At 31.8% G+C, this 16,422-nt stretch overlaps 1 protein-coding gene across 1 annotated transcript; it reads left to right on the top strand.

The window, feature by feature from the left end:
* Nucleotides 1,268–14,330, top strand: LOC109830021 (protein DETOXIFICATION 44, chloroplastic). Its single transcript, XM_020397174.1, has 17 exons — nt 1,268–1,542; nt 1,627–1,737; nt 2,366–2,370; nt 2,688–2,816; nt 2,896–3,053; nt 3,696–3,831; nt 4,857–4,953; nt 5,086–5,186; nt 5,441–5,604; nt 6,090–6,161; nt 6,250–6,366; nt 6,440–6,535; nt 6,626–6,747; nt 6,834–7,034; nt 7,236–7,344; nt 13,885–14,025; nt 14,121–14,330. Exons 1-14 carry the CDS (start codon nt 1,334–1,336, stop codon nt 6,901–6,903), a joined length of 1,587 nt encoding a protein of 528 aa, XP_020252763.1. The 5' UTR covers nt 1,268–1,333; the 3' UTR covers nt 6,904–7,034; nt 7,236–7,344; nt 13,885–14,025; nt 14,121–14,330.

Raw genomic sequence — 16,422 nt, forward strand, 5'->3', positions numbered from 1 at the left:
CCCCTACTAGGAAGTGGCCTGAAAACGGAAAACAACCATACATGGGGTTAAATTATGCCAAGAGGAAGGAACAATTTATAGAGGATCAAAAATCAATTTATAGAGGAGCAAAAATCAATGCAAAACAACTAAATACTAAATAAAAAGTATAAACGTGACATCAAACTAGATCAATCACCAACACGAAACTTATTTATGGAATCTTTTGCAGTGGAATAACATCTGAGTGATCAATCTAAAAAGGGTCCTAATCCCAAAACCCAAATCCCATGCTTCATTAGAAGTGGAATAAATTAGAATAGTAATTGATTTGATTAGAGAGAAGGGAGTTTGACCATTTGAGGACATTAGACTACGTGCACGTCACGGTTCAATTTCTGCTTTCCCATGAAAATGGGTCTCGTATGGGCTGGCGTCACCCTCAGAATCTAATGTGTTATCTCATCCCTCGGATCTTTTAAGGCTTAATATCACAAAGACCCCTTAACTTTGGACGATAACTTCTCATAATTTTGAAAATATCAAAAAACACTCTTAAACTTAGGGGTTATCAGTAAACCCCTTTTATAACTTTAAGATATTATTAGAGAACCCCCCATAAAAGTAAGAACTGCAATTTTCACTAGAATGAACATTCTTTTGCAAAATCGAGGTAAATACTATTATGAGGTTTTCTAATAAAAATTTAAAGTTAAAGGGGGTTTTCTTATAACCCCTAAAGTTAAAGGGAATCTTGTAATATTTTTAAAGTCATGGAAAGTTATCTGATCATCGTCCAAGAGGCGTTTTCTAATATTTTTAACGTATATCCTAGTTTTGTAGAGAGGATCAAATTCTTTACGGAATACTTTAGACAGGGGTAAATTTTGGATAAAGTATGCATCAAATAGTTTTATATTCGTCTTATTGGTTAAAAAGATAATTAAAAAAAATTTAAGTAATTTTTTGAATAAATTTTGGATAAAGTACGCATCAAATAGTTTTATATTCGTCTAATTGGTTAAAAAGATAATTAAAAATTTTAAGTAATTTTTTACGGATTTAAATAAATCAAACATGAGTATTTATATATTCTTTTATTTTGCTTATGAGATTCTTCCTCGTGACTTGTTTTATGCGGCAAATAAGATAATCTAGTTTAATCTAAGATTAATGCCCTTAAACCTTTTCGTCCCTTTCAATTAATGGCCCATAGCCCATGCCCCGGATTTGGGCTGGGCTTCTAAATATAAACAAAAATAAAATAAAATAAAATAAAATGGATAGCAAATGATTTTTATCCTACGGTTCAAAAAATCCCAGAGAAGAAACAGCAAGCCATAGGCTTTCAGCCATGGCGGGAACTGCTCTCTGTCTCCGGCCCCTCATCAATTCCCTCCACCCCCCACATTCAACCCGACCCGCTACAACCCGAATCCGTGCCCGGAACCCGATAATACGCCCCTCCTCCTCTTCCTCCTCTCAGCAAAACCCTAAAAAACCTGAATCCGAATTGAAAACCCCAGAATCAACTCCGGTGTCTGGTCTCCTCAGTCGAATTGGGTATGACGAATTAGAAAAAAAGACCCTAACTTTGAGGCGAGTTATGTATTTAATTATGTTTTTATGGGGATTTTTTTTTCTTAGGGTTGATGCTATCAGTGTGGAGATACTGTACATAGCATTGCCGGCTGTTTTGGCTCTTGCGGCGGATCCCATTGCTTCTCTTGTGGATACGGCGTTCGTTGGTGCATTTGGGTATGTTTTTTTTTTTTTTTTTTTTTTTTGGGGGGGGGGGGGGGGGGGGATTTGGTGATGTAATAATTTTTGAAATTTTGTTTTTTATATAGAGTGGCTGTTTTCTTTGTAGCAAATTTGTTGCAAAATGACAAAATTTTCACGGATTAAGTTCAACTTGATTGTATTTTCTCGTCAAAATCATAACAACAATGAGCGAAAAGTATAGTGCACATCGAACTATCTTTGTTGTAGGTACATGTAGTTGGAAATGCATTGTAGCATTAAACCTCTGTCTTCAGAAACAAAGTGTAAATATGCTAAGGGTGACGCTACAGGCACACCCTCTGCCACACATCCGGTCACACCCCCTCTCCCTCTACAGTGCAGGGGTCCCACCTGAGATTTTTAAAAAAAATCTTAGGTGGGACCCCTGCACTGTAGAGGGAGAGGGGGTGTGACCGGAGGTGTGGCAGAGGGTGTGCCTGTAGTGTTTTTCATATGCTAATTACATGTTGTTTTCTTAGTGATTTTCTTTGACTTTGGATATGGCAGTTGTGGGCTTACATTATTATGAAATTCAAATAATTGACCCTTTTGTAATAGAGGTTGTCACTTCAATCAACAAAAATGAGCTGCCAAAAGATAGGAGTGGTGAGATCAATCTGATTCGACGTGACAAGACTATTTTCCCTCTTTCTTGAGGCTGCTTTATATTTCTCCCAGTTGATTGCTTGCTTCTTGCAATCAACTAAATTCACTTTTTTCTTTGAACCATAATTTGATATATATTGTGGGGTGAACTTGAAACAAATAGTATATAGTGTAGTATATTATTTTGTATTGTAGCTTCTATTGGAATCAATTTGATCCAATGTTTCAACTTCTGCATACGGACTTTCATATCCCAATTAGCAAATGACTAAATTCAAAATTTTCATCAATTTTGTTCATAACTTCAACAGGGTCAGTTGAATTGGCTGCAATTGGTGTATCGGTTTCACTCTTCAATCTAGTCTCCAAGTTGTTTAACATTCCTCTTCTTAATGTCACTACGTCTTTTGTTGCTGAACAGCAAGCGTTGGATAATAAAACAGAAGGTGTATCAGCTGGATCTTGAGTTTATATTTGTCTCAAATAAGAAATAAATACTAATCTCAGATTCTCTTTATTATATAGAGAACAAAGGTTTTGAATCACAGGGACTGATGGGTGGAAAGAAGTATCTCCCTGCAGTATCAACCTCCTTAGCTTTGGCTGCTGGCATTGGAATAATGGAAGCAATAGCATTGTCTTTGGGCTCAGGGTCATTGCTGAATTTCATGGGTGTACCAGTAGTACGTCAAACTAAGCTAATCATGTTCACTTCTTGCTAGTGCCCTTTCGTCCTTGATGAATTGGTTGGACATAGACTTTGTGCATAATTAGTAAGCAAATAGTGCAAATTAATCCCTAAATTTCATATCACTATGTTTTTTCTTTGGCATGTTAAATCAAGTGGATAGCTATGTGGAAAGTTTATAAATTTTGTTTTATGGTATCTTGTTCTTAAGTGTTATCCTAATTGCTGTCACTATGAGTCAGATAAAAACTTCTTTTTTTGCTAGAAGGTTTTCTGTACAAGAGTGTCTAGTTACATGTCTAACATTCATAACAATATAATAAGAACCAATTTCTTTTTTTTTCTTTCTTCTGAACTGCTATATGGTCGGACTTCAGCAAAAGACATTTCCCTTGGACAGATTTGTTTTGGTTGAAATTTTTGTGTTTGTTTCCTTTGAGTATTCCATCCCTTTGCTGTTTAAAATAGATGATCAACCTGATTTCCTATTGTTAATTAGGCATTGTTGTTGGCCTATAGTTTTGATTACTGGTCAGACATGCAACTTATAATGGTTATGAGGGCATTAATGTAGCATACATGATCATTGTTTTGATGTTTTGTTGAATATTGATCCTTATTTCTATGCTCTACTTAGGATTCTCCTATGCGCATTCCATCTGAGCAGTTCCTTCAGTTGCGAGCATTTGGTGCTCCACCAGTGGTGATAGCACTTGCAGCGCAAGGCACATTTCGTGGATTCATGGATACAAAGACGCCGTTATATGCTGTAGGTATGCAGAATGTTTTAGTTTTGTATCATAGCTGTATTGTATAGTTTGATGTTGAATCTTGAATTCATGGTCCTCTGAGTGTGAACCATGTAACATTGAAATTTCTGTTTTAGATATCAGTTTCTGTCTCAAAAATCAATTATTTATTGGTTGCATGATTTTGAGATAAGACGTTATGCTGCTGCGGAGTTTCAAATCTTCATGTCAAGTTGATATACCATTGAAAGAAACTTTATGGAACCAGAACTTCCTACATGGGTATCCACTAGCACGTATATGTACTTTTTGGTTAATTGGATCAGTGTCTATTGGACCTAATGTACTAATTTAACTTAGTATATTACATTTTGATTGCATCAAGCTATTCCAATGTGCTAAGTGCATTATCATGCATTGTGTACCTGGTTGTGTATATTCTGGGTATAACTTCTGTTTTTCTATTTGATGATGTGGATGCCTAGTGGAACAATAAAAGAAGTATAATAAGTAAAGAGACTTCTTTAAAAGAAGAAATTAAGTGAACTTTGAAAATATTAATTTTCTTTTGTATATACATTGTCAGCCTACTATTTATGAACTTAAACATACTTTTGAAGTGAGTTTAAACAGGGCGTATGAGCATCAGGATAGGAGAGGATTTTCACATAACCATCTAGCAAAACCAAAACTATATTCATTAATATGGAAATTGAAGCTTAGTTCTGAAGTCTTGTTGGTTTCTTTCTGCAGTAACTCTCCTCTTAAAAGCGAACAGCTTAGAACCATGATTTATATTTGGCAGTAAATTTCTAGGAACCATGGAAATTCTTATGCAATGTCCTTTTTTCCCCAATCAAGATGGTTTGTATTATCATAGTGTTTATATTTTAGACTAGCAATCCACTGCAACTATTGTCTACCATATCAGTTCCTTGTGATTTTCCATGCCAATACAATTGATAAGGTCTGTGTGAAATGTTTTCCCATGTGTTGAACATTATGCTGGAATATGATTAAATATTTTCTAATGATATTTTGGATATTAGGTACTGGAAATTTATTGAATGCTGCACTGGACCCTATTTTCATATTTCTCCTTGGTCTAGGAATAGATGGTGCTGCACTTGCTACGGTGATATCTGAGTATGTATAGTGCAACGTGAGATTATTATAAAAGCAATGTACTCTTGAGTGCGTATATCAATGAGTTATTAATTTAATCATTTTTCTCCGTAATATCTTTATGTTATTGACTATTCATAATCATTTTACTAGGTATGTGATAGCCTTCATTCTCCTCTGGAAGTTAAATGGGAGTGTAATACTTGTTCCACCAAACATTTTTGGAAGTGGATTTTCTCGTTATCTGAAATCTGGTAAGTGATATATGATTTTTTTTCGCGATCTAAATTATGTGTGGAATATTTCTTTTCTGGCTTTGTGTGATTACTTTAGAACCTTTTTTTGTGACAAAAAACAGCAATTCCAATGAAAGCTATCCTCCGATAAATGGCTTTTTCTCTTCATCAAAATTGTGTTAAGCCTTGAGTAAAAATTCTCAAAATGAGGAATACATAATCACATAAACAAACTATTATGTAAGAGTTTTCTCAATTCTATTTCTTCATAGGTGGCCTCTTGATTGGAAGAACAATGGCAGTTCTTCTGACAATGACCTTGTCAACATCCATGGCCGCAAGAGAAGGCCCGGTTCCCATGGCTGGCCATCAGATTTGCTTGCAAGTTTGGTTGGCAGTCTCCCTGCTCAATGATGCTTTAGCTCTTGCTGGTCAGGTTATATTTTAAGCTTTTCCTATTCTCAGTTGAATATTAAAAAAGACGAATCAAATTTGGAGTTTCCATTCTTAATTAGATAAGCCTACTGTTTGATGAACCACTAGCTTTCTATTTCATCTATCTATTTGTTTGTTTGTGAATCCATGTAAAAAATGATGGCTTTTCAATAGGTTAGATTCACTATAAAGGGGGTGCTTAGGAATGATGGAGAGAACATGAGCGAACAAGAGCAAGAGAAAGAGAGTTGTTGAAAAAGTGAAATACTCTCTTCTCTTTACTTCACCTTAGTTGTTTTATTGGGTCTTTTGTTGGTTTAGATGGTGAGATTGGAGCATATTCTCTTTGTTGTAATCTGTTCTCATTCTGTATCTTACCTAGAAGAATTTAGTATTTCTATCTTTGTAATTATTATTCCAATGCACGTCAGCAATCAAAAGGATCCAATTTTGTGCTCTTATCTTACTTGTACATATCTTTCACAGGCTTTACTTGCTAGTGAATACAGCAAAGGTAATTATAAACAAGCTCACCAAATAGCACAGAGAGTTCTACAGGTAAATAGCTATTTGGAAAATCCTGTTTCTAATTTTCCATCATCTGGCTACTAAACTTTTACTATATTATTGTTGAAATTTTGACCAGATAGGAGCAGCCACTGGCATTGTTTTGGCTATTCTATTGTACTTTGGGTTTGAATCTTTTTCTACCATATTTACCACAGACTCGGCAGTTCTCAACATTGCTCGATCTGGAATCTTGGTAACGTTAACTATATGATATTGTCTATTTTAAGCTGAGGCTTCGTTATTGACTTCAACAAAATCTTGTGCAGTTTGTCACAGCATCTCAACCCATCAATGCCATTGCTTTTGTGCTTGATGGGCTTTACTATGGTGTCTCAGACTTCGCATTTGCTGCATATTCCATGGTTTGTTTCCTCTCTCATCTTTTCCTCTCTCATCATCTCATTTCCTTCTTCAAAGATTATCTTTATCATCGCTGTGAAATCTCATAACAGGCTTTGGTGGGGTTAGTTTCATCGTTATTTCTTCTAATTGCGTCACCTGTGTTTGGGCTTGCTGGAGTTTGGTCAGGATTGTTCCTGTTTATGAGCTTGAGGGCAGCCGCTGGGTTTTGGAGGTAAAAAAAAATAATTCTCACAATCTCTTGATTATTACATCTTTGTTGCAGAATTCAAACTAAAAAGAAGATATTTCCATTTTCAGGCTAGGAACCAAAGGAGGACCATGGGAAAAGGTTTGGTCTGAGAGTGAGTTAGGGATGATGGAAGAATGAAGCATTTTGCATGAGAAAGGAAGAAAAGTATAAATGATCAAGTTGAAAGAGTTATCCGAGGTATAACTCTGCAATGACTCCGCCGACATCGAGTATATCAACCCAACTGGTGTCTCAGATTGATTGCATAGGTATAGTTCTGTTAGCTTAATTATGCACCAGAATCCGAAGTTGTGGTGAGCGTGGACGGTTCTATTTCTATACACTAATATAGATTGTTAGGTTGCTCTTCTAACATCTAAAAGTCCCTTTCTCTATACCAAAACTTCGGAGTTCTGGTAAAAGATGAGATTGTGAGTTTATTATGCTCACTTTTGTCACAATTTATTCAGCATGTTATTTCCTGCGATGGAAACCTCCCCCTTGCCGATCTTTGACAGCTTATTTAGTGACGAATCTCACGGCACACATATGAAGCGAAAAAAATACTCAGGATAAAAGGTAAATTATTTTCTTTTTATTGTTCAATTTCACATTACTATGTTTGTAGAATTCTTTGATTGTAATATAGGAGCTCTATAAAGGAAACGAAGTTCTAGTCCTGTACAAGTGCTTTTGGTTTGTGAGTAGGGGTGCGTTTTGGGTCCGGATATAGCTCGGATATGATGCTTACCATATCCATATCCGCTTACCCATCTCGGATACGGGTACGTCTACGAATATACATCGGTAAGGAAAATTCATATCCATATCCGCTAAAATCGGATACGGTAACAGATATAAATGCGGATATATAAGCGGATATGCATGCAGATACAAAATGGATATGAGAAAACTAGATAGTATTAAGAAAAACATAGTTCATGCGATACAAAAGAGTTTGTTAATATGTTCATTATAACTAAAAAGTTAAGATTAGACATCTTGATAATCAAAATTAAACATAAATCCATAATCTAAGAATCGAAACTATTGTAAGAGTATGACTAATATGTATTCGGATATTTCGGATACAGATGCGAATATTATGAGGGGGTAAGGTTTATATTGTGCGAGAAGGAAAGAATGCCTTGTCGAATCATGAAGCGAGAAGCGCACAGTTTATTTTAGACCTGTAGTAATTTGTGTTAGTTACATAAAGAAAATCTTTTCGATAATCCCGCACTCTTTTGCAGTCTATAAGAAATAGGAAGGAAATATTGCTTCTAATCTTTATGGCATAATTGTTACGTCTATATTATATGAGGAAGATGAAATGGGCATTGATGTCTTGTACCCTAATCTTGGATGGTTTATTTGATGTCTTGTACCCTACTTGGTCTTATGAAAACTGAGTACAAATGTATATACCCTATACAGTTTGAGACAATGAGGAAGGGTTGTGGAATTATAGACAACTTCTGTGAAGAATTCTTCAAAATTTTGATTTACTATTCGAAATTTGCATCTCGAGCTAGGTTTTTTTTTCAAAGCTAAAATTATAATGTAGCCTTAGATAAATTATAGATGGGCCAAATTTTCACTTCCTTTTTCAGACCTACCAGTCCAACAAAATCTAAAATGAGCAGATAAATTCATACGTCAAAAATTGAAATTTCTTCCAAAGACTGAAAATTGTATCAAAAATGTTATATGAATTAGTGGACAAGGCCATAGTGGAACTATCTAAAGTTAAGGGCAAGAGAAATGTTTGCATGGATAACATGGACACATCTTTTCAAGTAAAGATTAGGAACTTTTATAGTCTCATCATTTACTTGTCTCAAACTATTTTGATTTTTAAGTCGCTTACTGTTTATAATTTGACAATGTAATACCTGGTATAGATGGAATATGCTATATATAATTTACTAGTGTTAATACCCGCGCGATGCTGCGGGTTATTTCTAACTTGCCAACTGGAATTAAATTACAAAAATTGAGCATAATGTTATCACACATAGATTTTTCTAATTCATTGAATAAATTGCTATACTCAAAATACCATGTTAGAAAGTGATATAGAAATAAATGACATAATTTATCTTCTATTTAGTCTATAGAAAGAAAAATATGCATCTCAATAATAAAAGCAATTCTAATACTATGCACTTATGTTATAATTATGTACTTTATGTTATGAGAGACTATACAATTTAGATGGGATGTTTTGGAATAAGTTTTGTTATTTTAAGTCATAGATGAATATGCACTCATATCCAACCTAAGGCACAAAATCATCAACCATAACCATATAAAATATAATCCAATTTACTGTGCCTAAACTCTAACTCTAAAGTGTTAGTCAATTGGGATATTTTCATGCAAAATGGGATAATTGTTAAAGTGGAATAATATTTCGCTAGTGGGATATTTTAGTGGGATAACTAGGGACAATTTTGTGAAGCAGGATATTTTGATAAAATAACGTGGGATAAATTTTTATAATAATGAAGTATATATTTATACATTTTGAATATATAAATACTATTTATGTATTTTAAACTTACTATTATTAATTGATAATTGCTTACAAGAATGTTCGTTACTATTAAATAACTTTTGGTTAGACTATAAGATATTGACAATTATTATTATGATGATGGTTTAATGATGGTGATAACCATAATAAGAAATAAGTAAAGAAAAAAAATAAAAAATAACAAAATAAATACGAGTTCTAGTTTTTTACCACATAGTTCCAAGCTAAAACTTGGAATAATTTGAGAGACTAGAACTCTCATTTTTGTATAGAAAAATAAAAAAAGTGGGATAATTTTGTACAATTATCCCAATTCTAGTTTTGTTAAAGTTCTGCTTGACTAACACTGTAAAATTTTATTCTAGTTTTAGTTCTATGTGACTAACACCTTAAAATTTTGTTCTAGGTTTAGTTCTATGTGACTAACACCTTAAAATTTTATCTCACAGATTATCCCAGTTCTAATTTTAAGTTCTAGGTGACTAACCCCCCCTAAGGGGGTTATTGGTTGGGACAAATTGGGGCAAAGTGGAAAAATTGTTCCAATGGAACAATTTTACCTCTTTGGGATATTTTGAGTGGGGTAAAGTGGGATAATGAGATAATTTGAGTCTTTGATTTGACAATTCATGTGAGATAATTGATGATGTAACACCTTATTAAAAAATAATTTTAACTATTAATTACTTCTAAATTAACTTATCCAATTGGTTTAGTATATTATTTAGTATATTATTATAATATAAATATTATTTTACTTTATATTAAAATATAATATATTGTACTATACTTACAAATTACTATTATTAATTATTATATTGTATTATATTATATTATATTAGCATGCTATACTATATATAATAATTAATATAATATAATATCAATATATTTAATATAATATTTTAATAATATAATATTTAATATAATACATTATTTTATTTATACAAAAATATAATATGTTATACAATAATTACTAATTAACATTATATTAGTATGCTACATTATATAATAATTGATATAATATATGAATAATATATATAATATAATACTTTAATAATATATTATTTAAATTATAATATAGTATCATAGGATATAATGTACTTTATAAAATATTATAATATTTTACTTTATTCAATGTAATATTTTTTAAAATTTTATATTAAAATTAAAATATAATATAACATATATATATTACATGATAATTACAATAATATCATGTATTAGTTAAGTAAACAAAAAATATTTTAAAATTATCCCAATTGCCTTCAAAGTGGAACAACATTGTTCCAATATGGAGGATGGGGTAAATTTTTACTATTGGGATAAAATTTTTGTATATGAGTGGGGTAATTTTATCCCAAGTGATATAATTGTCTCACTAGTGTTCCAAAAAACCAATAACACAAAAAGCTATTATCATTGTTCCATTGTCCTAATGAATAACACTTTGAAATAGAATCCCCAAAATTATCTCATTATCCCCCAAAATATCCCAACCAATAACCCCCCTAACGAAAGCATTGGTGGAGCTTCTAAGGGTCGAGGGGAGGCCTTGGTACCCCCAAGATTTGAGCAAAATCCTGTGGGCCAAAGCTTAAAGCTCACTAGCACAACCCCACGACCCATATTCATTATTCTAAAAATAGATCAACAATTTAAATTTCAGAAACTAACAATAACTAAATAAATATCAAGAAAAAAAAATAAAAATAAAAAATGTCTGTCAAGTTTCCAAACAATTTTATGATCTGTGGACTGTGACATACTTTACCTCACAAATGCAAATGCTCATCAATATAAAAGGAAAAAAAAAAGGAACAAATTGTGAAAAATCATCAAAAGGCCTATAAAGAAGGCATCTTTGAGTATAATCAATACTACAAATCCACGATAATAAATATATACACGATCTTTCGGTATCCTTCAAATTGAGGGAGGAGATCATCAGTCGTGGTTTCTTCAACTAAAAAAAATCTGTCCGAACGAAACCAAATTAGAAATTAAAAATTAGACATAAGAAAAAAAAACTAATATTTTAGTAATATCTAATACTATTATAAAAGTGTGTTGGTATGTTAAAACATTTCTTCCCAAAGTGCCCTCAAATTTATGCTAAACCATATACATACATAACATAACACATACATAAGACAATCAAATTTATGTTAAAACACATACATACAAAACATAACACATACATAATAAAACATATAGATACATGCATAAACCATAACTTAATGACGCTTTATTAATTGATACATGCATAATTATGTTACAATTTATTTATAGTTAACGCTTGCTGTTCTTCTATTTATTTATAACCATAATTATGTTACAATTTATTTATGGAACATAATTATGTATTACATAAATATACATAGTTATATTAATAATGTTTTTATTAATAAACCATGCAAGAGATGGAACGTTATTATTAATAAACCAAAAATACGTAATTCTAGGATTTAATTACATAAACTTTCTTTTGGTCATGAAACCATACAAGAAAATAACGTTATTATGTACATATGAAAGTACATATGTTTCTCAAAAACATAGCCTTATGTAATTATTAATTAAATGCATATGACATTTAGTATACTTAGATATATATGTATACATGGGAGTTTTCGTGGCTGCCAATTAAGGGTGAGCAGTTAACTTGAGTGGGGACGACGTTAAATACAAGTTTTTCAACTCATACACAACTTCTCACATTCTGGTTCTTATTAATTGTCACTTATTGCCATTAACTTCATCTTTGCACTTATTCATCTACTCAATAAAAATATAATTAGCATTAAATTTCACCAAATTTCTCAAACAAAATTCTATTCTTCATGAAAATGTTAGTATTATTATCGAAACAAATACAATTAAAATTTAACTATTATTTATTTAATATAGTTAAATATAACTAAGTCATACTAAAATTTTGATATTAAATGTAGATAAAAAAACCACTTACCAAATTCATTGTCATTATTCATCATTAACATTTTATGAATTAATGCTAGAATTATTGAGTGTTTTTTCTTTATGAGGATTAATGACCAATGTTAGTGGGTGCTTTTCATTAAGAATTAATGGAAAACAAGTTATGAAATCAAGAGCCCTCTTGCTCTATAAAAATTTCCAATATCAAATAAGCTTTCTTCACACAATACTTAAATAATGGGCATCATGATTAGAAGGTAGATGACATGTGAGACAATCGATTTCTGAATTAGAAATCCTATTCGTTGGTTCATGATGATCTCGACTAGAGGAGATGAACAACGAGATGAAGGTATAAAGATAGTTGATGAGGAATAGAGGAGGGGAAGAGAGCATGGGGTAGAGGAGATGGTGGTATGGCCATGACCTAAGAGAAATGGAGCAGAGAAATAGAAAGGTAGTTTCCAATCCCCTTTCAATGTCCCAGATCTATTCGTCTTATTAGTATCTGTTTTAATCTATGTTTAGAATTAGATTTTAATTAGATTTGTTGTTTAAGATTGACTTTTGCTATTGATTTGATTGAGAAAGAATGATTTAAATTGGTGAATTGGTCATCAGTTTTAGCTTCTTATTTTATAATGTTGTTAGTGAAATTCATGAAATCATTGCTCAAAATAAAATTTTCTATTAGGCTATCACTGAAATCATTGATCATATGAATTGGTCATATAATTTTTCTATTATATGACAACGTTGTTTACTACAATCCCTGAAATCATTGCTCAAAATAAAAGTGATAGCCAATTTAGTAATAAGAGTATTCTTGACTTGGTATCGTGCCAATGTGACCACGAACTTAACTTATGGTATGAATAGATATAAGTGAAAAAACCTCTCATATTTGTCCTCTCATTACCTAATTATCCTCTCATTACCTAATTATTGATCTAGATCTACATTGAGAAAAAATTAGGCTATCACTTTTAATTTATCAACCCACGTTAGCAGCAAAGAAATTTTTTTAACACATGTTATTAGCTTTATATGTGCATGTTTTATATAATGAAACAAAATAGAAAAGTAAAAATAAATGGTTCGTCAAGGGTTCGATTTAAAAAGAAGAAAATACATTTATCTCTAACCCCTTATTTTCAAAGCATTTATTTTTAAGTTCCAAACTAAATTGACATCAGTAGACTAAATATGAAAAAATCTATAAAGCACAGAGAAAATTTTAAGTTAGGCCACTAGATACCCTAAAATTACATATGCATGCTTTACTTAAAATCTATAAAGCACAGAGAAAATTTTAAGTTAGGCCACTAGATACCCTAAAATTACATATGCATGCTTTACTTAACTAATGAAACAAAATTGAAAAGAAAAAAACATTCCTTCATCTAGAGATGAAAGAGCTACAAATTTATAATTTCTTATTTGCAAAAATTCATACTGAGAAAGAAAAAACTATTTCAGGGTTAGCAGGGAAAAGAGTGATAAGGAAATCATGAGGGAGATACAAGCAATCATGTGCCATATTGTTTCTTGCCTCACTTACTTGCCTTGCCTTGATGAACCCTGTAAACAGCTTTAATCTTTTTTTGAAACACTTTTTCCCCCCAATTTTTTTTTTGGTTTAGATTTGCTTTGCATTTGAATGTGTCTTCGACGTGTTAGCCTACAACGACAAAGATGTTGCAGTCCCATTTACCTGGATTGAGAGTGACGCCAAATTGATCCAAAATCCACAGATGGTTAAGCTACATTCATTTGACACCAAGGTATAGCTTCTCTTCGAGTTAGTATGTATCGACGTATTCTACATGTATTTTGTTTCTAATATCGTAACTTCTTCCTTCACGTTTTTGTTGTTCAGATACACATAGTGGATACGTTGGTTTCGTATAAGAACGACGAGTGGGACGAGAAGTAGAATACTTTTGTGAGGTGGTATTCTATGAATTGTTCATTCACATTGAGTGTGGAGGTGTGATGAACAAAGAGTTTATTCTACATGTATTTTGTTTCTAATATTGTAACTTCTCCATAGCCTTCTATAGGAAAGTAATAACAGTTCGCCTCTTCACACTTGCTAAATCTACTTTCTCCTTCTCCTCTTGCACCACAATTTATTTTTCATTCATTATCAATAAGAACTTTGGGGCTACATATAAACATGAAACTTAATACACGTGCATCGCACGTGCACCATACTAGTTGAATGAAATGAAGGAGCCAAGGATTCTTACCTTTGATGCGAATGGAAGGAGCTCAGGAGAGATATATAACGGGTTTGAGAGGAAAATTATAGTAATTAAGGCTATAATTGGTTATTATTTCTAATGATATTAATATAACGCAGTTTGAGAGGAAAATTATAGTAATTAAGGCTATAATTGGTTATTATTTCTAATGATATTAATATAACGCAATGATATTAATTAATGCAAAATAAATGGGCTATAATTGGTTATTATTTCTAATGATATTAATATAACGCAATGATATTAATTAATGCAAAATAAATGGAAAGAATGAGGAGGAAAACGTTAAGAATTTAAAGGGGCGTTTTCTCTAATAAATTAAGTTTACTCATTAGTTATATGGAAGATTAATAAACATAATTATCCAGCATTTGTCAACTGCTATAAAATTGGTAAAATGGAAGATAAATAGCCAAATGGTCTAAGAAGTTGCCAAGTGTAGCCAAATGGTCTAACAAGCTGCCAAGTGGCATTTCAAGATATTATTTTAGTATATTAGATGGATTGATAAAAAAGAACACTTGAGAGTAACTTATACCTATCATTCATTAAATTAAATTTTGACCAAAATAAATGCTCACCGCATCTTGCTATTGCCTGATACTATATATCGACCACATATGGCAATGTTGATTATAATAAGAAGAGAATAGTAAAATAAATATCAAAACCAATCCATATCATCGTCATATAAAAATACAATAATCCTAAAGAGAGGATAAATATGAGGTGACTATACGAGTAAACTAGTATATATAGGGCAAAAAGAAACTTCTCGGACGTTCCGAGCTTAAAAGTTTATTTTGAGTTTTGATGTGAGTGATGTACTCAACTTAGTGGCGAGTTTTGATGTGAATGATGTACTCAACTTAGGGGCTGTTCGTTTCGGAAAAAAATTTGGGAAATCAAAGAATAGGAAGCCTATTTCTTATAATAATTATTTTAAGGTTGTTTTGTTGGTTTAAAAAAGAAGAAAATTATAGAATAGGAAATGAGATGAGATGAGTTGTCACTTTATTATTGGATGATGTGAGTGATTTTTTTTAAAAAATTGTTATAGGTTGTTTGGTTGGTTAAAAAAATAAGGAAATGAATTGGAGGTATATTATTGGATGATGTTTTGAGGTTGTTTGTGTTTGGTTCATTTTTAAAAATAAGAAAATAGATGAGATGAGATGAGTTGGAGGTATATTATTGGATGATGTGACACATACTTAAGGAAATCAATTTCTTGTTTTTTTTTAGGAAATGGATGGAAATGAAGGTTTAATGAGATGAGATGAGTTGTCACAATATTATTGGATGATGTGTGTGATTTTTAAAAATAGGATAAGATGAGATGTGATGAGTTGGATGATGTGACACATTTCTTGTGTTTGGTTTATTTTTAAAGATAAGAAAGGATATGAAATGAGATGAGTTGGAAGATAAAAATAATATTTTATTGGATGTTGTGGGTGAATAACAATTTTAATATAAGGGGGACACCTCACTTGTCTCCCATCTGTTAGTCCTATATTTTGAGTCCATGTAGTAAAATGCTTTAAATTTTATCTCAAGTACGTGATAATTTAAATTAATCTAACACAATTTAAGTTAAAGAACTTTATGGCGTAATAATTTACTATAAGTTTCTTAAAAAATACATAACTTTTTGAAAATCTACTCTACAAAAGATATAAAAAGATGGAAACAACAGGACACTAGGGGGTTATTTAATAAATAGCTAATAATTGATAAAATATACAAGAAAATCACATGCTGACTTGTCAATACATTGTATCCCTTTATCCAAACATTTTATACCCGAACTTAATTAAGGAAACACGAACAAACCCGGGTCCCACTGAAGGGTATTTGGGTAAATTAATCTTCTCCCCTTACTGATTAAGACAGCTGTCAAACTTCGTGGCC

Source organism: Asparagus officinalis, chromosome 2, assembly GCF_001876935.1.
Source record: "Asparagus officinalis chromosome 2, Aspof.V1, whole genome shotgun sequence".
Lineage (NCBI taxonomy): Eukaryota > Viridiplantae > Streptophyta > Magnoliopsida > Asparagales > Asparagaceae > Asparagus > Asparagus officinalis.